The 20,537-nt window shown below is 38.8% G+C and overlaps 2 protein-coding genes across 2 annotated transcripts; both read left to right on the forward strand.

Moving 5' to 3' along the window:
• Positions 1-2,963: 2,963 nt before the first annotated feature.
• Positions 2,964-16,006, forward strand: phf10 (PHD finger protein 10). The gene is made up of 12 exons (XM_040011869.1): positions 2,964-3,133; positions 4,444-4,553; positions 4,844-4,974; positions 5,078-5,161; positions 5,253-5,377; positions 5,504-5,653; positions 6,175-6,284; positions 6,386-6,533; positions 7,944-8,096; positions 12,535-12,643; positions 13,166-13,354; positions 13,549-16,006. The coding sequence occupies exons 1-12, from the start codon at positions 3,062-3,064 to the stop codon at positions 13,644-13,646; spliced, it is 1,479 nt and encodes a 492-aa protein (XP_039867803.1). The 5' UTR covers positions 2,964-3,061; the 3' UTR covers positions 13,647-16,006.
• Positions 16,007-16,240: 234 nt separating this feature from the next.
• On the forward strand, positions 16,241-19,612 carry psmb1 (proteasome 20S subunit beta 1). Its single transcript, XM_040011877.1, has 6 exons — positions 16,241-16,426; positions 16,785-16,892; positions 17,080-17,161; positions 17,295-17,424; positions 18,496-18,602; positions 19,060-19,612. Exons 1-6 carry the CDS (start codon positions 16,326-16,328, stop codon positions 19,243-19,245), a joined length of 714 nt encoding a protein of 237 aa, XP_039867811.1. The 5' UTR covers positions 16,241-16,325; the 3' UTR covers positions 19,246-19,612.
• Positions 19,613-20,537: the final 925 nt, after the last annotated feature.

Here is a 20,537-nt window from a genome sequence, read left to right on the forward strand (position 1 = left end):
CCTGGAAAGTGGATTGGTCGTCGTGGGCCAGTTGAATGGCCCCCAAGGTCTCCCGATCTGACCCCCTTAGACTTTTATCTTTGGGATCATCTGAAGGCAATTGTCTATGGTGTGAAGATACGAGATGTGCAGCACCTAAAACTATGGATACTGGATGCCTGTGCTGGCATTTCTCCTGCGGTGTTGCTATCAGTGTGTGAAGAGTGGGAAAAGAGGGTTGCACTGACAATCCAACACAATGGGCAGCACATTGAACACATTTTATAAGTGGTCAGAAACTTGTAAATAACTCATGAAAGAATAAAGTTACGTTGAAACCAAGCACACCATTGTTTTTCTTGTGACATTACCACTAAGTTTGATGTGTCACATGGCCCTCTTCCTATTGAAAAAGCAAAAGTTGTATCCAAGGGCGTAGATTTGGTTTTGGCATTGGTGGGGACGGATGATTCAACCACCGAACTCTGCCCTGTTTCTTTTTTTTTTTCCCTTTTTGTTTTTGCTTCTTAATAAAAAGAGGAGAAATATACTTGCCTACATATGCTATTCTACATGCTTTTAAACCATTTAAAATCACAATTCATAGTTGAATTATTAAACAAATGACTGACTAAGTATTTTAGGCTTTAGTTTACTTCAGCCATAATCCATATAAATCAGGTATCATACAAAAATAAAAATATCTTCAAATACAGTCATGACAATAAAAGAATATGACTTTAAGGACTTAACATCATTACTTCAGTTATAGTACACCAACATCTGTTATATTTTGGCACTAAGGGAACACTGAATGACCTGGTGGTTTTTGTCCATAAAACTACTCATCTAAGATTACCACAAAGTAAAAGATCTCTCAGCAAAATTATGCAACATTTTAGGCACTATTGCCCCGATCAAATCAGTGAGCTGAGATTTTCTATTCTAAACATGAACTACTGTTACAGCAACAGACATTAATACTACTGGTGTCCCACACAACAACTCAATGTCCACTATGTGAAGGAGCCAAACACATGCCTGCTCCTCTCGTTAACTGAGATAAACTGCTGGCATATTTGTTTTACATCTATACTGTCCAGTCTCTCCTGGTGGACATGGCATACAGCAGCATTGTTTGATCATTGAGTCATGTACCTAGCATCTTTAGTCTGAGAGCACTGAAGTTCTTAGCCAGTATGCGTTTTATCCTCAGATTACAATTATTATTCTGCTTGATGTGCCTCACCTTTGGCCCTGGCTCTTCCCCTCTGACTGCACTAGGACATATTGCCACCTGATAAAATAACACATTAATTCGTGCCATATAAAAAGTGAGACATGTCAATTCAGATTCTTTGTCAAGTATACACTAATGAATCAGTTTACATCAGCAGCCTAACAATTGTCATGATAATAAATACTATTTAATCTATAGCACCAAATCATCAGTCAGTCACCTGTGACCTCGCCTCTTCACCTCTGTCCGAGCTACAACATGGCAGTTCTGCCTCTGTCACCTGATAAATAACAGTGAGACATTCCAAATACATGGAGTCACACATGTGCTTCAAATACAGTAATGAACCAACAAGTCATCATCCAATTTCACTTGTGATCTTGTATCACCATTGCTCTCTGAGCTTTGTGTTGGTTCTTCTGTCACCTGACAAATAGGACATACATGACAACAAGAATAAAATGGGTAGCTGCTTCAGTGTTTCTGTCAATTTGTGCAGATCTTGACTCATCAGTAATGTTTGTAGGGTGAGTGCATTTTTAAAACAATTTGTGGAAACTGCACTACAAGGTGGATATTTGCAAAAATCATGACTACCTCATGACATTTTGTCTCAAAAATTAACCATACTAATATGTCAGTACCATAAGGATGAAATTATTGTGTCACCAACATTTTAATGTTAGACATATAATTTTACCAGCCTCTGTAAACTAATATCCTGGCTTGCTCAAAGCTGCCGTTTTCTCTGACAGTTTCAATCAAAATTAGAAATGCTACTCTGGGAGACTGAGAAAACTAATAGTGCTGCCTGTCGTGCAGTTAGTTTCCAAAACACGTTATTCGTTGTTACATACAATTTTAGACTGATGTGGGCCAAAGCCTAGCATAGCCTGTAACGTTATTATGACGGACACATTTTATGAGTTCATTTGGATTTAAGTGACTTGCAGGTTTCTTTGAAAAATACTTATATCCAGATTCTTCCTTTTTGCTGCCATCATCCTCTCCTCCTGGCAGCGCAGGCTTGCCGCTGCTAAAACTAAGCAGAGCTCCCTGAAAGGCACAGCCAATCACATTGGCCATATTTGTCACATGAGGTAGGACTCCAGTAGAGGACGTAATTTAACTCTTTCTGCACCGCTGGGTGAATGAGACGTTGACAGATCGTTTTTTTTTTTCTTCTTTCTATCGGGTTTGATTTTCTTTACTGGAATAGATCAAATTATTGGTGAGGACAATTCAATAATCGCTGAATATTGGTGGGGACATGTCCCTTCCGTCCATGCCAAATCTACGCCCTTGGATTTAATAATAACGAATTAAATCATAGATAAGAAATGTTTGTCCACTTTTCGCGCATAGAATTTCGAAAAAACATCGGTGCAAATTATAAGTATGTATTATCACGCCCCCATCACGATGTTGCCCTGGGCAACCGCCCATATCAAACCCCGCTACTGTGTGGATCAAAATTCGTTGTAGGTACTTTTTATGAGAGAATTCTTGGCCTATGTCAAAACTGGCCTAAACCACGTTGTCAAAGCATGACACGTGAACAGCATGTAAGGGTTAATATAACTCAAACTTGTTCAAACTTCTCATCAAACGTAGTTTTAATTTATGCAGACTGTAACGACCATGAATTCACTTTAACTGTCTATAATAATTAAGATAAATCGAGATTATACCACACAGTCCCAGTCCTGTCCTGAAGTCACGCGTCCAGTCCAGCAGGTGTCGGCCATGTTTCAACGCTCGCCAACAGCCGCGAAACTTCACCAACGAAGAAGTAATGAGCTAGTATGCTAGCCTAGCTGCAGAAATCATTTAGCAAAAAATATGGCTGCTGTGCTCCCCGTCAGGCCGCCCTGCGATAGCAACCCCGCTACCCCCGGAGCACAATCCATAAAGGTGACATTTGTACGCCATAACAATATTAATAATACTAATAATAAAAACACGAGTCACTGTTAGCTCAGTTCCCTCGGCTCTGTACGGCTATAGCCTGAGCTAATAGCTAACTGGCCATTTATGGGACACTTTAGTCCATGATTGATGATCAGTAGCCACATTAGCGTCCCTCCTTTGTTTTCAGCTGTGTAGTAATTGGTTAGTTAGCTCGTTCGGTTTGAATTTCCTCGTTTTATGTATCTGCAGTGATCTGGTCTGTGTACGTTTTGAATGATCTAAGTAAAAACGCGACGTTTAATGTCGTAATATTATAAGTGATTTGACAATTTGTGCTCCTTCTGTCAGCCAGTTCTGGCGTGTAAACTCATACATGTTTTGGTCTGTATTTAGCATAAAAAGTAATTATAATCTAACTCTATAATCTAACCGTCAATAATATTGAATAAAGCTTCGTGTTGATGTAAGAGGGGAAATATCCTTATCTGAAATCATTTTTTAGTGTGTTTCAAAATGAACCCTCTGTATTAAACTGGCTAAATCTCTGAATGTTAACTTTTGCAGTTGTTTAAAAAGTTTTCATCAGGCCGGGAAATACTATCATGTCTAAAATAGCAGTAGTGTGCACTGTGTGTGATTTTTATCTCATGCCTGTGGAGCATATACAGAAAATCACACTCAGTTTAAATACACTGATTCATTTATAGTAAAAGTATGCACTGCTCAGCCAGTAAGTGGGCCTGATTTGTGGATACAGCAGACTGAGCAGAGATGCCCAGACCTCTCTCTCCCTGGCCCCCTCTTCTATCTTTTCTTGGTGGGATACTAAGCTGTTACCAGGCCAGCTGAGAGAAGTAATCTTTCCAGCACATCCTGGGTCTTATCTTAGAATATGAAACAACTCATCTAGGAGGTGTCGTAGTCCCTCCATTAATTGTCACATTAACATGGTGTCAACCAAGTGATCCTGGGGGCCTCTAGTGGGGTCTCTCAAGGCAAATTGGTCTTAAGCGATGATAGAATGGAAACTCTTTCAGGAACCAAGTGGGTCAGATGGGCCCCCCACTTGGAGAATCACATGTTAAAATTTGTTGTAGCAACAGGAAGATGAATCCTGCAATTATGAGTCCTAGGGTTCAGGTTTACCAAGCAAAAATGAATTTGGGCTCTATTCATTTCTGTGTCATAAAAGTGTCCAATACAAAATCAGAAAGCTCCTAAAAGCTTTGTGGATATACTTCATGCTCTGGAGTTTTCAAACATCACATTATGTAATGTTAAAAATTAATTCTGATTTTTCTTTTCCTCTGAAGGAGGATGTCATAGAAGAAGTGTCCAATGATGGCAGCCAACCTCCCAAGAGAAGGAGAATGGGTTCAGGGGACAGCTCTCGAAGCTGTGATACCTCAAGTCAAGATCTTGGGTAAGCTGGTTTGGCATTCGGCAAGAAACATCCACTGGTATAATTTTCAAGCATTCTTGACAACCAAGTAGGACAGAAAATTTGTTGTTACCATATGTCACATTCTTTTTATTTTAATATATATCCCCAAAATATACTTGTATATGATAAACCCTAAAAGCTGTAACTGTCAGTATTGATGTCTATTTAGTTCTTCCAATGGCGATTTTTTGTCTATATCAGCAAAGATTAATCTTACAAAATCTTGTCCAATCATCAAACTCTGTTGTCCCTCCAACCTTCCTTTCCAGTCCGACGTATTTCCCAGCAGAAAACCTGACGGAATACAAATGGCCACCAGACGATACAGGAGAGTACTATATGCTGCAGGAGCAGGTCAGCGAGTATCTGGGAGTCACATCGTTCAAGAGGAAGTATCCTGGTAAGAAGTGAGATTTTTTTGTGTTTACCTGTTTTTTGTTGTAAAGAGTTACTCTAAGATATTAACTGGTGGTGTTGGTTTGTGCTTTTCTGTTTCTTTTTAGATATGGAGAGGAGAGACTTGTCCCACAAAGAGAAGCTCTACCTTCGTGAACAGAATGTCATCACTGAGACACAATGCACTCTGGGTAGAAACCAGTCCTTCAAACTCAGACTCGACCGCTGTTCCAGTTGTGATATTAGAAGGTAACATCTTTCCTTTTCTTTCCTGTTCTTCAGGTTTGACAGCTCTGAGGAGTGATGAGGTGATCGATCTGATGATAAAGGAATATCCCACTAAACATTCAGAGTATTCTGTCATACTGCAGGAGAGGGAGCGACAGAGAATAGCAAAAGAGTACTCCGTAAGTTCACAAGCAACAAAAAAAGATCCTGTAGAAGTAGGGCCACATTATTTTCATCTAAAGTGTAATGAAAATCTTCTGCATACATCTCCAAATATATTTCTAACATTCTTTATTCTTTCATAGCAAATGCAACAGCAGAACCCTCAGAAGGTGGAGGCCAGCAAAGTCCCTGAGTACATAAAGAAGGCAGCAAAAAAAGCTGCCGAGTTCAACAGTAACTTCAACAGGGAGCGCATGGAAGAGAGGAGAGCTTACTTTGACCTCCAGACACATGTAAATCCAAACTGAAGTTGTTGTTTTTTTCAGGGTTTTAGTAATAGCCCAATAGATGACTTAATTTAAATTTCAGGCATTTATCAAAAAAAGAAAGCAGAGCGGATGTCTGTCTCCCAAAACCAAAAACGGCTTGCAAAGCTTTTTTTGGCTTCCTCTTTGGAGGCTATTGTTTCACTTACTTCAACTGGAAATTCTCCAGTTTTATGCCCTAGCGGTGCAGGTTTTTCTCTTAAAACATCGTTACTGCTTTCTCTGTGATGTTTCTCTATAAAGAGAAAATCCGTGTGTGGCACTATGTAGTTTAAAATGACTCGTGATATTGATATATTCACATTGGTTAGATCAAAATTTGTTAGATGGTGCACAGGTGTCAAAAAAGTAAAATTGAATGACATAATTGTATATGTGGTTATAGCTGATTAGAGGCTTATGAATGCCACAACAAACTGTCTTTTTTGTTGTTGAGGTTTTTTTTTTTTTTTTTAATTTCTTATATGTGTTGTGTTTTGTTGTCCCAGATCATCCAGGTGCCCCAGGGCAGGTTTAAGGTGCTGGCTCCAGAGCTAACCAGGACAGGGCCCTACCCTGTGGCTCTTATACCAGGACAGTTCCAAGACTATTACAAAAAGTACGGCACCCACTAAAATAAGTACTTTCACTTCTAATTACTGTTCGGTGCAATGTATCAAAGGTTTCGCCCTGATCCTCTGTTATTTTGATGTATGACAGATACTCTCCCAATGAGCTGCGGTACTTGCCGCTGAACACAGCTCTGTTCGAACCTCCACTGGATCCAGAGCTTCCTGCGCCGGACTCAGAGCCTGACTCTGACGACGCTGAGGATGGCAAGGATGACAAGAAGATCAAGAACTCATCTGTAAGACAGTATTTTGTGCACAGCTATATGAATTTGTTATGGGAGTAATATTAATCCGATGAAAGAGGTTTAGTTTATTGTATAGATTTTCTATTTAACCAGATATTCACAAAAAGAAAATCAGAAGTGTAGAGTAACTGGATGCTACTTTAACCAAAAAGTTAACTAAAACAAAGAGTGACTTCTATTGTAGGTGTCACTGCTGTCCATGAATATTTTGATTAATCACAAGGCAAACTACCCAAGCTTTCATTAGTCATAAATGAGCCAATCTAGTTGCCTCTTACTCATGTTTGTATGTGATTACTCACTCTTCATTTTACATCGCTCTGTTGGGTATTTTCACAGAGTGATTTGATTGGCTGGGAAGTAGGGCTGCACGATTAATCGTTAGAAAATCGCGATCTCGATTCATACTTATGTGCGATCTCATTTCCAAATGACAACGATTTTATAAAAAAAAAAAGACGACGACGATTGTACCGCATTTTGATCCGGGACGTACTCTGCATGAAAACAAGCGCTCACTCTTCCTGCTCAACAAATGACAAGGGCGGAGCCTTATACCACGTGATACAGAAGCTGTGACGTGTGATGCTAAAATTAGCAGGGAAAAAACAACGGAGAGCACGTCAGGGATGATGAGAAAGTGACAGGAGAAAATCCATTCCGGTCAACCACCCAAACATCTATAACGGGAACCTTATACAGCGCTTCCCTATACACGTCGAACTCAAAGAAATTATGGAGGCTATCACTTATCACCTGACCAAAGATATGGCTCCCATCAACACTGTGCAAAACGAGGGATTTAGGAAAATGATCAACACCCTAGACAAACGCTACACAGTGCCGTCCCGCAACTATTTTTCTATTGTTGCACTACCTGCTCTATACACGCAGTGTCGAGCAACGGTGGAGACGGAATTTCAAGCAGTACAACATTTTGCGGCAACAACAAAACGTGAGACATTTGTTGTTTTTAATGTTTATTTATTGTTTTTATGTTCAGTCTCAACTGTTACGAAGTTGATGTGCAGTTAATAAGTGCAATAACTATTTATACTGGAAAAGAAAATCGTGAGAGAATCGTGATATCAATTCTAAGCCAAAAAATCGTGATTCTCATTTTATGCAAAATCGTCCAGCCCTACTGGGAAGGGAGAAGTTAAACCTTTCTAAGCTTTTTAACACAAACAGTGCAAGGAAAGTGAAGCAATGGATCCACATTACAGTTTGGTAACACACTGAAGTCTGAAATGCCCAACTGTGAGACTGATCCTAGGTCTCATGTCAAAGTCACTAACCTCCATCACAGTTACCTCGTCATGGATATGCTCTCTCGCACAGCAGTGCTATATCATTTGTCCTTCACTGATCCTCCACCTGTTTAATTCTTTTAATCTATAGGACAGTTCTTCCGGCAACACATCTGATGTGGAGAGCCAGGAGGGTGTGGGGAGACAGAGCCACAAGTCCAAGGCCAAAGACAGGACATCAACAACGGGAAAAGACGGCAGCCAGCGCCACTCTGCATCCCAGAAAGCCACCGCAGGGTACAAGGTAGAGGACAAAACCACCTGAACTCTTCTCCAACAACAGCAGCAGCACTTTTCTACCCCCTCCTCCTCTTTCTACTACTACCACTCCCTTACTCCATCCATCCCGCCACCCCTCCCTAGCTTTCTTCACTTTTTTCTCCAGCTTCTACAGTTTGTCAGTTTTTCAGCTGGGACAGCCTGGTCCACACAGACACACAAACACACACACAAACACACACTGGGAGTCCCATCTTCAGGTTTTTTGTTGTTGTTGTTTTTAGGATTGCCACGTGGCTTTTTCCCCCCGTTTTTTTGTTCCTCTTTGTACAAGACTGTGAGCAATAAGAACTTTTAAAGGAACAGTTCACGTTTCTTTCACCGCACTTTCACTTTTTTGATGATTTTATGTTTTTTTGGTGAAGACAAAGTTTTGCTTTTTGATCGTCTTCAGTATACCTCTTGTCTGTCCTCACTTGTCAGAAAAAATACTTCCAAGACAAGTAAGTGGATGTTTTTGGCTGCTAGTTTCTTCCTTTTTGGTCAAAAATGATAAAATGATTTTGTTAATCTAATATAGAAAATATAAACCACATATAGTTTGTAGTTGCTTTTAAAAAGTAGTTAATGTTAACACTAAAGAATTTTAACATTTATCTCCTTAAGTCTAGAAGGCACTTAACCCTACTGTTTTAAGTGTGTATCGGTAAAGTAACATACTTTGTTTATACACTCTGTGATGTACTGTTAATAAGTATCAGACAGCTGTTTTGACAAGGGCATTACCTGCCCCTGTGATGTCATCATGGCGTGACGAGGCCTTGCTGACCTTATTCACACTGTCGCTGAGCTGAGCTAGAAGTAGACTGACACACAGTCGTGGAATATCCTCATTTTAAACTAAAAGTCTTTGAACTTGATGCAAATGCACCACTTTGCTTCCCCACAGCTCATTGTGCACTTTCCATTTGTCTGTAGTTTTCCAATCCAACTTTATAAGACTATTCAGATGTTAAAATGGACCTGGGTATGTCCAGTTGAGTTCAGCTCAGCTTTGTGGTGTGGGCATGGTCCTTTTGATAGTGTAAGACCTGTTAAGACTTTCAGTGTTTGTTTTTGTTTTTTTAAAGTTTGCTTTAATTGACATTTTTATCATCACAACTTTCTGCATAAGAGCGTCCAAATGTGGCATGGCATGTTGGTAGCCAGAATCAACTAGAGGTAGTCAGCTAATAAAAGTATATGATATAGTATGACCTATCATTTTGTTAAGTAAAAATATGCCTGCTTCCTGTTAAGTGATGAAGAATTTATTTTTTTCCCCCAGTGGATGAAAAGTTTGAGTGATTTTTTTTTTTAAATGACTGTTACTGTTTTTCAAATGTCACCACATGTGAAAGGCTGCTAGCTGATTAACGTTACTTCGCTCTGGTTTGGCTACCATCTACTGGACATGCAGTGCTTAATGGTGACCTCACTTGAAAGCTGTTTTATAAGCAACTCACAAATAAAAGCTAATTATGAACACCAAAGATGGAATTAGATTGTTGAATACCTGGCTCTACAGCAGACTTTTGTTCAGGTTTTGCACGTTTAATATTTAGCGTAATATAAACAAAGTAAGTGTAGTGAGTAAAAGAGAAAAATCCTACTGAAGCTTTGGCTCTAGAGCCTTTCGGTAGCTTACACGTTGTTTCAGTCCTTAAATACGTGGCTCAGAGGAACCTAAAATATGTGACGCACTACACTGCTGCATTTTAAGCATTTTAAAGTTGCAAACAAACACAAATAAGTGAGACTGGAGCCCCGGCAAAAGCAAACGAAAGAGTAACAATGCAAACCAACCCCACAATAGTTAGATTCAGCATTTCTCCTCATTTAATAAACAAAAATAATAAAACTAACATTAAAAACAAGACTGCTTATAAATCCAAACCAAACTAATAATTAATAGTGCGAGTCGAACCCCATGCCTTCCCTTCTCTGGCTTCTTACGCATGCAGGTGACGCAAGCCAATCAGTCAAGAGTCAACAGGTTAATAAGGATGATAGTAAATTATTATTATTAACCGTTATTTAACCAGGAAAAAAAATTAACTCTTGAGCTAAAAATATATATATTTTTTTGAGATTGGGATTAAAAATGTGCCTGCACATCAAGGCACCGCCCTGCTGGTTCACTTGTATTGGCATTAATTGCATTAACATAACAATCAATCAGTAGATTGTATTAACAGTAAATCCAGCAGTTATAATGCAATAAAAAAACGAAAGTAGATTAAGTGTCATGATTGCTCTTATTCATTTTTGCTGTGTGAAAGTTAAAAAATTATGCTTCACCGTAACATATGACGTAACCAGAAACCCCTCTTAACTCCACGCTGTAATCTTCTACGTAACCTGACGTAACCCGACCTCCTGGGAAATGTAACTACCTGTCAGGCAGATGACTTAATATTAAAGTTACGGCGTAGGGGTAAGAAAGGTTTCCTTTTGTGTCGTAAGTTTCCACCCAGATTTCCCGCCTAAGCAAAATGCAGGCATGACTTATCTACAACCAACAAATACGTTTAAAGAGTCCATTTTAAATAGCAGTATAAATGTTACTGGTGACATCAGTAATCCAGCCAGACCAAACACATAATCAGTGGGGCTCAGTTCAAGAGACTACTCTTAGTTTTTTCTCGTTTCCTTCTCCTGCTGCTGTTTTGCTCTTAGTTTTCTTCTCTGCTCTGTTTCTAGTTTTTGATTTCCACCATTAGTAAGCCACGCCTTTTGTATAGTCTAATCTAATCTGTCAGGGGATATTTTTAATGATGGATGTCACGCTGTATCTTCAGGCATTTGAAGTAATTGGACATAATGCTATGAGTTTATAAGGATAAATAAATATAATAATAGTAATAAAGGGCTACATGTGATTAATGGGATGTTTCCATTAGCTCAGTTCATCTTTATAAGAATTTCATCCTCTTTAGATACTTGCTGAGTTGACTTTTACTCAACTTTTTGTTTTTAGAGCTGTGGCTCTACCCTCAGATGTTTATTTCTTCAGCTTCCTGTACAGTTACATCAAGATTCATAAGTTTTAAATGGTTGCCCATTTGTGTGATGTCTGGACTTAAATGTCCCCTAGCCACTTTTTTTCCTGCTCTTTCTGTTTCTTTACTCTCTGCCATCTTTTGAACTAGACGGTGAATTCACAGGGTGGTCGTTCCATGTAAAATCAGTCAGTTCAGGAAAAGACCTGACTCCCCAGAATTGGCTGGTTTGATGTTTGTTTGTATTTATACAATAACTTAAGCATATCTAATAAGGTCAGGTGAACTTTATCCTCATACTGTGAAAACTGTCAGTTACATGCCCTTAGAAAGTACATTGTTATGGGTTGAAATTTGCCGCCATCTGTCGTCTATTTTGAGTCCTTTTAGCTTCCTCAGTAAAGGAGATATCCACAGGAATTCAAACGACCTTTAAGATCCTTTCAGAACTGCAACCCAATCAATATAACACTACAGGGGTCAAAATCTAAAGCTTATAATATAATGGGATGTCAGTTTCAGCCTGTCTGTGATGTAGAGTAAAAAGTAACAGAAACAAGCATTGGTACCCTGGATGCTTGATTTGATGTCTAATAGTACACTGGAGAAAAACTTTAAAAAGTGCATTTTGGGGTCAACTTTATCGAAACAAGTTACAACATATGAAAGGTCCCATATTTTCTTACATTTTGACAACTGGCTAAAATCCTTTTAACCCACTCCTGTGTATGTCCAAAGCCTGTAGTTCGGGGAGTTTTTACCCCTCACTCTGAAAGGCTGGGGGTATTGTTGTCACCCTGGTGGGCGGGCTGGGGTCACGGACATACAACTTTGTGAACACGGTCACTCGAAAACAAGATCAAATAGGATTCTCAAATCTTCTAGGAGGCTGATGGGTAGCACTGCCAGCCACCAGTATTTTTATAGTTTGCATGGTGTCATTAGATATGCTAAAGTTACTAGAAGTTCCTACATTAAAAATCAGGTGATTCTCAGGGGGTCAGGTGGGAGTCACTCACTGATTTTCTATGGAATGAGTCAGGTACTTCATATTTCCTCATTCATAAGTCATCATGAGAGAGTTTGCACACTCGTGGGGAGGACAGAAGTTATGTTAGGGTCAAAGCTTTCATTAGTCAGAGTGTATAAATGTTTTTCAAATTTATTGAACATTTTAACATCATAAAGGGTAACTTTGTGTGGTGCTGCAGCTGATTGATCAGATGATATTTTAGGGCCATCCTGGGGTCACTTTTATTTAAAGATCACATTTATAGTTAAATAAGAAACATAATAAAATCTATGTTCACCAAAACCTTAAATGCAGCTTTGACACCAAATATTGAAAGTTTTGTTTCTAATTACACCCATGACTGCAGGATGCTCGTGTGTGATTTTTATAGCATTATTCTGCCCTTGCAGCCTAAGGTCATTCCCAGTGATATATGTGGCATTTGCCAGAAGGGTAAAGAGGCCAACAAGAAAGGCAAGCCAGAGGCTCTCATTCACTGCTCCGAGTGTGAAAACAGCGGTAAGTTCACACACTCAACTCCAGAGGGCAGTTTAATCACATCTGTTTGTATTTTGCTACAAATTGTCTAGTTAGTCATCAGCAGTTAACATGTATTAAGTCACCTCCATATTTAGTCAAAGGAAACTTTTAGTTAAGTGTTAAACAGCTGGCTAACTTTATATACCTGTGTGTAAGCATGATTTAAAGTATTTGTACTGTTTATGATACTGTATGTAAGAGAGTTTAGCTTGTGTGGTTCAAAGTCATCTGTCAATTGAATTAGCAGGTATTCGGATGAAGGCTGTTTCATTGGTAGAAAAATTCAGCATCTTATTTATTATACCTGAAAATGTTCTAATGTCACAAATATTACTGTTTTAGATGATGGGCTTTAGTATGTCGGTGGATAAATGCCTTACTGGGGTCAGTAAAATATCAGGGCGGTATTTTGCCTGTCTTTTCCATGTGCCATGTATTTATCTGGGTTCGTGTGTGTCTCTCCGGCTCTTCTGCTTCTTTGCACATGTCCGTGAACTTCAGGCCACCCATCCTGCTTGGATATGAGCGAGGAGCTGGTGAGCATGATCCAGACGTACCGCTGGCAGTGCATGGAGTGTAAGACCTGCACCGTGTGCCAGCAGCCCCACCACGAGGACGAGATGATGTTCTGCGACATGTGCGATCGAGGATATCACACCTTCTGCGTGGGCATGGATTCCATACCTACAGGTGAGTAGATGGACCTACAAAGGCGATTTTTAGACCAACAAATACCTGAGGCTTGTACTGCGAAACACGATTTGGGGCTTAGCCAAGTAACCTTCAGGTTTAATCCCAGATTTTTAGGTTTGCAAAGGAAGTTCACTTCTTGAGCTGAGTGTAGTTTTTTTCATGTTTTTGATTAATTCTCTCTGTCTCCTCAGGTCTTTGGATATGTGAAGTTTGCGACAAAAATTTCACCACGCCCAAGAAGAAAGGAGGAGCTAAAACACCCAAAAAGAACAAGTCAGCTCAGAAATGATCAGCGGTTCCATTAATCATAACAATCCTGTTATCACATTCTAGACAAATGCACTGCCATTAGAAGCTGTGGAACTGGAAAATGACAGATAAGTGTTTGGCCAAACAGCTTTGACGGAAAAAGATAAATGCACAGTTTGTGATCCATTTAAAAAGAAAAAAAAGCAAACACAGTAGTGAAGCTTCCTTCCAAATATTAAAAAATCCAAACTGAATGTTTAACCTGCTGTTGCTGTTTGGTGTGTCTTTAATATACAGACTAAGACTTTTCTGCTACAGGCCTATAATTTAAATCATAATTAATTCCCACCAATAAACACGATCAGTGCATTACGGTTTTATTAACTTATGTATGTGTCCACATTAGGGATTACCTTCAACAGAGCAGCTCGGGAGAATGACCTCCACATACATAAATAATGTAGAAGCTAAACTGGAACTCGGATCCATCCAGATTTGCTGCACTGAATCCTTTGACCAAACCACTAACAGTGTCGCCTGTTCATCGTTCAATCGTGCAGTTTGTGCCTCGTTATGTTGCTGCAGTGATAACTTGTTTGCTGGGAAATTGTTTCAGTTAAAGAAAAATGGTGCTTTTGATCGTTTTACTACTGAAACAGCTGATCTTTTTTTCTCTCAAAATTCTGTCTTTGTCTTTGTTTTTTTGGTGTTTTTTTTTATTTTTTATATCTTTTGAATTACAGTTTGTATGTTGATAATGTGTGATTCACAGAGGCGGGCCAGTAAAATCTTATTCAAGTGAATAATGACATGGTGCTTATGTAAAAGACACTGGCTGTCAGACCTCATAGCTGCAGGAGTTTTCAAGTTTTGGGAGTGAGACTTTATTAACGAAACAAAGTCTCAGAAAAATGGAACCACTCGTAATTACATTGAATTGTGATTACACTGAATTTAGCGTCCATCACCTCGATGGTTAATTGATGTTTCTGCAATTAACTTGAAAAGTTTTCTGCTGTCCTGCAATAAGCAGGTTGTTAACAGGATATTTGTTGTTGAATATAATGCTTTGGTTATTGAAGTTAAATGTGTTTTTTGTTGTTTTTTTTTAAATAAAGCTTTTTTTTAAAAAAAAGAACAGTTTATCTTTTTTTCTATCAGTATTTTATGATGTTAAAAGGAACCCCTGTCAGTCATGTGTCCTCCTGCTTTACCTTTCCATTTATTTTTTTCACAGGCTGAGCAGAAAAAACTATCTCAGTTCAGCATTGCATTATTTTATCTCTTAAATATCAGAGCCAAACGGCTTTACCACTGCATAGACAGATGGCAATTTAGTTAATACTGTAAGGTTATATTGTGTACATTGCATTATTTATAGAGAAGTACATCCATAGTTCATATATTACTGATAAAATTTTCAGTATGTACCAACAGGTGTGCTTTTATCGCTAAGTGTGATTTTAATTTAGGTATTTTGTGCAGAAACTATAAATTTGAGATGCATGCTTACAGCAGTTCAGCAGTGTGATGAGGCTGAAGTAATCTGATTCAGCCACTGAGCCATGTTGGAGAAAGTGGCCTGCCACAGCACCATACAGGATAACTTTTTTTTTTTATAACTCTCCCAGAGAAAATCATCCTGGATCAGGCAACTGCTGCACTAAAAAGTCACACACAGACTTAAGAATAGGTGATAATTAAAAAACAACTAACTTTAAAAAACCTCGACACTTCTCTGTCATTCACTCATGACCTGCTCATTTATCAGTTTAATTGAGAGTGGAACAAATAATGTTTACAACAGTTATACTTACACTGGGGACTCGGTTCCTTCTGCCAGAGTTCATCAACTCTGAGAACAGGACGTGTGAGGGGTTGGATAAAATCCTGGTAGCCTGCTCAACAGCAGACAAAAATATCTTGGTGACTGAGGAGTGTTGTTGCTGTGATTTTTTTTTTATCTCCTGCCGTTTTAATCAAATTAAAATTTGATCTTGAGTGGTAAATTTCCAAACCAGTTGCTGATGCCATAAATTTAAGACAAACTTTGTAGTAGTTCTATAAAAAATTGACACAGTGTTGCAGCAGACCCCAAAAACTCAGTCTCCAGTGAAAATGAAGCTGCTGATGAACTCTGACACATACGCTTTTCACATGTATGTTCCAGGTAAGTGCATTGAATGAATTTGAATTTGCACCCCTAAGTATTTGTACATTATAAGCTGTCTAATGGCATTACCATGTATATTAATATGGGTCAAATCTCCAACTGATTTTAGATTCTTATTAATTTCTTCCTGTTTCTTTACATTAATATGCAAGTGATGCACAAAAGTTCCAAGAAGCCAGTATCCCCAGTATTTCAAGCCTAAAATAAACTAAAACTGTGTAATTGCTAAAAAAAAATGCGCTTCAAGTCAATTGAGACTCTTAAGATTCTGAAGTATCTTATTTCAAAAAAAAAAAAAACGGAGCAAATTTGATCTTTCGATTACAATTTGTCTTTCTTTCTTCAATTTCGGAGATATTTTTTCGGCTAGTGAACGCATTAAACGTGTGGTGTGATTTACTTCGAGCGGCCTGTGGAGGCGCTGTCACACGGAGGCGCTTTGAAGACTCGGTTGTGACGACCGTAAAAGAAGAGGCTGCCATATTGCAGTGATACAGCGAGTTTATCTGAAAGAAGCTTCAGCACCGTCGGCTTTTTCCTTCAAATATGCTTTCTTCTCAGCATTTCGGGGATCCTGGGAAGATGAAAGATTATCATTATACTGGTCCAGTAGAGCACAAGTTCTCTCCATACGCCTACAACGGAGGGTGAGGGCCTATTTTCAATTCCTGTGTAGTTAGCTTGCTTCTTTGCTAACGTTTACATCCTATTACATTGGACTCAAGCTAACCCGCTCCGAAAATGAATTGTCAACAAAGCAGTTGTTGAGTTAATGAAAAGTTTCTGATCCTGTCTGCGATATAACTGTATACCTATATATTTATCTAACCTTAGTGGAAAAAAAGTTATATTGTGAGCCAGAGATTTTTGTTAGAGATGAGTTAAACCTACAGTTTCAGTTTCGGATCAGTAGCCTGTAGCTGCCATTTGCAGTTTCCTGGTGCAGCAGACTTTTTTCCGCTCTTGTGAGGTGAACAGGCTGACCTCTGTGGTGTATTTCCTCAGAACTGTACTGGCTGTTGCCGGAGAAGACTTTGCCATTGTAGCCTCAGACACCAGGCTGAGTGAAGGCTACTCAATCCACAGCCGGGACTCCCCAAAATGCTATAAGCTGTAAGTGCACTGTCATCTCTCTGTGAAGGCACTGGGAAACAACAGGTTATGAATTATGGGTAGAGCCCTGTGAGGCCTTTAATAGTGTGTACATTTTTTCTTTTTTGTGCCAAAAATGAGCTGTTGTTTTCTGGGGATAAAGCTACCAGATAAATAATATATTGATCAGAATGTTCTCCTCTTACAGGACTGACACAACTGTACTTGGCTGCAGTGGTTTCCATGGCGACTGCCTGACTCTGACAAAAATAATTGATGCCAGACTAAAGGTGAAGTGGTGCAGAAAGACTTCACATTGCATGATGGATAATATAACAGGCTATCATCCACACCCACTTCAGGACTCTCAGTCAGCATCGTCATGCTAAAACACAGCTGTTCTAATGCTTTCTCTCCTTTCAGATGTACAAACACTCGAACAACAAGACAATGACCAGCGGAGCCATTGCAGCCATGTTGTCCACCATCCTGTACAGCAGAAGATTCTTTCCTTACTACGTCTACAACATCATTGGAGGATTGGATGAAGAGGGTGGGTGCTGATATTATGATGACTACATTTTTTTTAAACTGTGTTTGGGCTGCAGATCTTTTTTTCTTGCTATGGTTATAGATTATTTTTGTGCAGAAGACAAATTTAAGTGAATAAAGTTTGTGAGACTACATTAGTTTGTATAACAACTTTGGGAAACAAACTAAAAGTTGCCAAGAGACTTCATTAAACAACTTTTATTAACATTGTAAAATAATTGAGCTAAAGCTTGAGTGGACAAGCTATGATGAGCATTTCCACTGTAATGTGTCTATATATTAAAAAAAACAATTATTGTAGATATCAAGTCAGTTGGATATCAGACCTCTCTTAGCATACATAGCCATGAAAGATGGGTTACAAGAACAAGAACTTGGGAGCCTTCATCCACTTGTGTGTGAACTTACCTGGCACATAGTCTAACACTCAGAATTTTTAGTCCAGTAAAAATGTCAGGAAAGATCACAGAGAAAACAACATACTTTTATTCTAAAGGCATTTTTGAAGCAGTCCACTGTTTGGCAGGCTAACTGGATTTTAACAGCATGTTTTGAACTCTGAATTTGTGCTAATGAACTCTGTAAAAGGTACAGGATACAGTTACATACGTTTTTACTCTCTCAGTTAAACTGATAAATGAAAATGTCTTGCAGGATAGACAAAGAAGGAGGGAGGTTTTGATCTGATCACACTTTTTTAACCAAAACTTTAAGGTTTACTTACTTTAGTATTCATATTTAACAACGTTATTATTATTCTCTCTAATCCACCACTATAATCTAATGACAACATGCACAAAATAATAAGAACAAACGGGCAACCCCCCCCCCCCCCCCCCCCCAAAAAAAAAACACCCCAAAAAAACCCGACAATGATCCCAAAGAGGTGACAGTCTACAAAAAATAAAATAATTCATGTGTAGTGTAGTGCTGGGTGCTTGAGGTGTTATTTTTAATGTTACTCTTATGTCATACTGTTAGTTTGTGTTATGTTTAAAACTGTTAAGATTTTACTGTGTTACTGTATGTAAAAGCCTGTTTCTGTTTGTAATATTGTGTAATTGTAATACAGGTAAGGGAGCAGTGTACAGCTTTGATCCAGTGGGTTCCTACCAGAGAGACACCTACAAGGCCGGAGGATCAGCCAGCGCCATGCTACAGCCACTACTAGATAACCAGGTTTTTTAAAACGCGCGTGTACTAACCTGATGTTTCCATATTAACATTATTATATTCATATGCTTGTATCTTGGGTGTGTATTTTTAAGCTTATTTAGCCTCCCAGCATCCACCAGGTCATGACAAACCACTTCGTAGCCACATATTAGGTTTCAGAATCTCGACCTTCCAGTTATTATGTTATAAGACCTGCATTGAGGTGTGCCATATGGAAAAAAAACCATTCTGTATAAAGAAGTAAAGGCAAACCTGAACTTAGCTCTAAACAGGGTGCTGGTGACCTGGTGGATGGTAAGGGTGGAAGGGAGTCTAATCTGGTCTCTGGACCCTTTTCTCTCGCTCGCTCACTCAAGATTTTTTTTGTGCTTGGGTCCTTTCTAAACAAAAAATCAACTGAACAAATTTTTACTGAGAACACAGACAAATACAGGACTCGATCTTCTCTCTCTCTCCACAGATTGGTTTCAAGAACATGGAGGGTGTCGAGCATGTTCCTCTGACTAAGGATAAGGCAGTTCAGCTGGTCAAAGACGTCTTCATCTCAGCCGCAGAGAGAGACGTCTACACCGGAGATGCCCTTCGGGTCTGTGTCATCACTAAGGAGGGCATTAATGAGGAGACTATACCTCTGAGGAAAGACTGAGGAGGAAACGTATTGTTTCCATCTGCCTCTAGTTTTTCTGTTTGGTGCACATTCATTTTATGGCTTTGGCACCTTTACGTCAGGTTTCTCAAAACAGGAGTGTTGATTCAAGTAGCCACCTTAGTGGCTAACTGGGGAGCTAGTTTCCTTCCCCCTGTTTCCCAGATACTCCAGTTTTCCTGTTCACATGCTCTTTTATGTGGTCTGGCAGGCTGATCCTGGATCAGCACTCCTATTCTGAGAAGTAAGTGCTTCACTCGCCCATACCTAGACCCTGCCTCTGTTATGATTTTTCATTATGTTTTCAAAGGAGATCCTCTCTGCTATTCTTTTTACATTCTTAATAAATGTAAAGAATTTAAAAGTCTGCTCTGCTTGTTCATTGCACATTCCACCTCAGATAGACCTCTGTGCATGTCTTTTATGACCAAAAGAATACAAATGGAAACAGTATCTTAATACAATATCTTGTTAAATAATAAAATTGGTTTGTTTTTTTGGTTTTGTTTTGTTTTGTTTTTTCCATTTAGAACCATCGGTTAGCATAGTAGGCATAAATAATTCATATAAATCATCAGTGGATTAAAATCATTTTAGTTTGTTGGCTATGTACAACCCAAGTGATCTCATGTGACTGTATAATATTAAAATAAATGAAGCACCCAGTGAACAGTCAGCTATTGAAACTGATGTGCTTGAAACCAGTAAAATGAGTTAGGTCAACTTTGACGAGGGCCAAATTGTAAAAACTGAGCTTGTCACATTAAGTACTTGTAAAAGTATTTCAAGGAAATGTATAAAAGGGTTGTGTGGCTGTAGAACAGTTGGAGCGCTCAGTGTGTGTCTATATGGTTGTCAAATTAAAAGCATGACTCATGTCGTGATCAGAACAAGTGTGTATAGGAAAAGAAAATAAGAAGAAAATCTAAAATGTGAAAAGCCAGCGTGTATTCATTGATCCATCCATTTTCTTCCACTTGGTATACAGTCGACCCCCGTCAATCCAGGGTTTAGTATTCATGGATTTTTCTGTGGAAAGCAACTCCAAAATATTTGCAGATTATTTCATGGATTTTTAATGTAATTTTTCTGACTAAATACATTTTTTATGATAAATAATGTACTTTTCAAATTTGAATATTAATGTAAACACAGCAAAAGATCATTAAAATTGATTTTTTTTCTTAACAAAAGATGCACAAATTCCAAACACAAAGATCCCGAAAAGATTGAAATAGGTAGTTATAAGCATTTTTAGAGGGGGTACTGAGTATTTGTGGATTTCAGATATT

The sequence above is a fragment of the Simochromis diagramma genome, unplaced genomic scaffold (genome assembly GCF_900408965.1).
Source record: "Simochromis diagramma unplaced genomic scaffold, fSimDia1.1 OVJJ01000603.1, whole genome shotgun sequence".
NCBI classification, from domain to species: domain Eukaryota; kingdom Metazoa; phylum Chordata; class Actinopteri; order Cichliformes; family Cichlidae; genus Simochromis; species Simochromis diagramma.

What these genes read in the sequence shown, in the direction of transcription:
- phf10 (XM_040011869.1), top strand. Translation starts at nt 3,062, where the DNA reads ATGGCTGCTGTGCTCCCCGTCAGGCCGCCCTGCGATAGCAACCCCGCT. An exon ending in CCGGAGCACAATCCATAAAG is followed by an intron (nt 3,134 to 4,443) that starts GTGACATTTGTA and finishes TTTCCTCTGAAG; the next exon opens with GAGGATGTCATAGAAGAAGT. An exon ending in TGAGACACAATGCACTCTGG is followed by an intron (nt 5,162 to 5,252) that starts GTAGAAACCAGT and finishes CCTGTTCTTCAG; the next exon opens with GTTTGACAGCTCTGAGGAGT.
- psmb1 (XM_040011877.1), top strand. Translation starts at nt 16,326, where the DNA reads ATGCTTTCTTCTCAGCATTTCGGGGATCCTGGGAAGATGAAAGATTAT. An exon ending in TCCCCAAAATGCTATAAGCT is followed by an intron (nt 16,893 to 17,079) that starts GTAAGTGCACTG and finishes CTCCTCTTACAG; the next exon opens with GACTGACACAACTGTACTTG. An exon ending in TAATTGATGCCAGACTAAAG is followed by an intron (nt 17,162 to 17,294) that starts GTGAAGTGGTGC and finishes CTCTCCTTTCAG; the next exon opens with ATGTACAAACACTCGAACAA.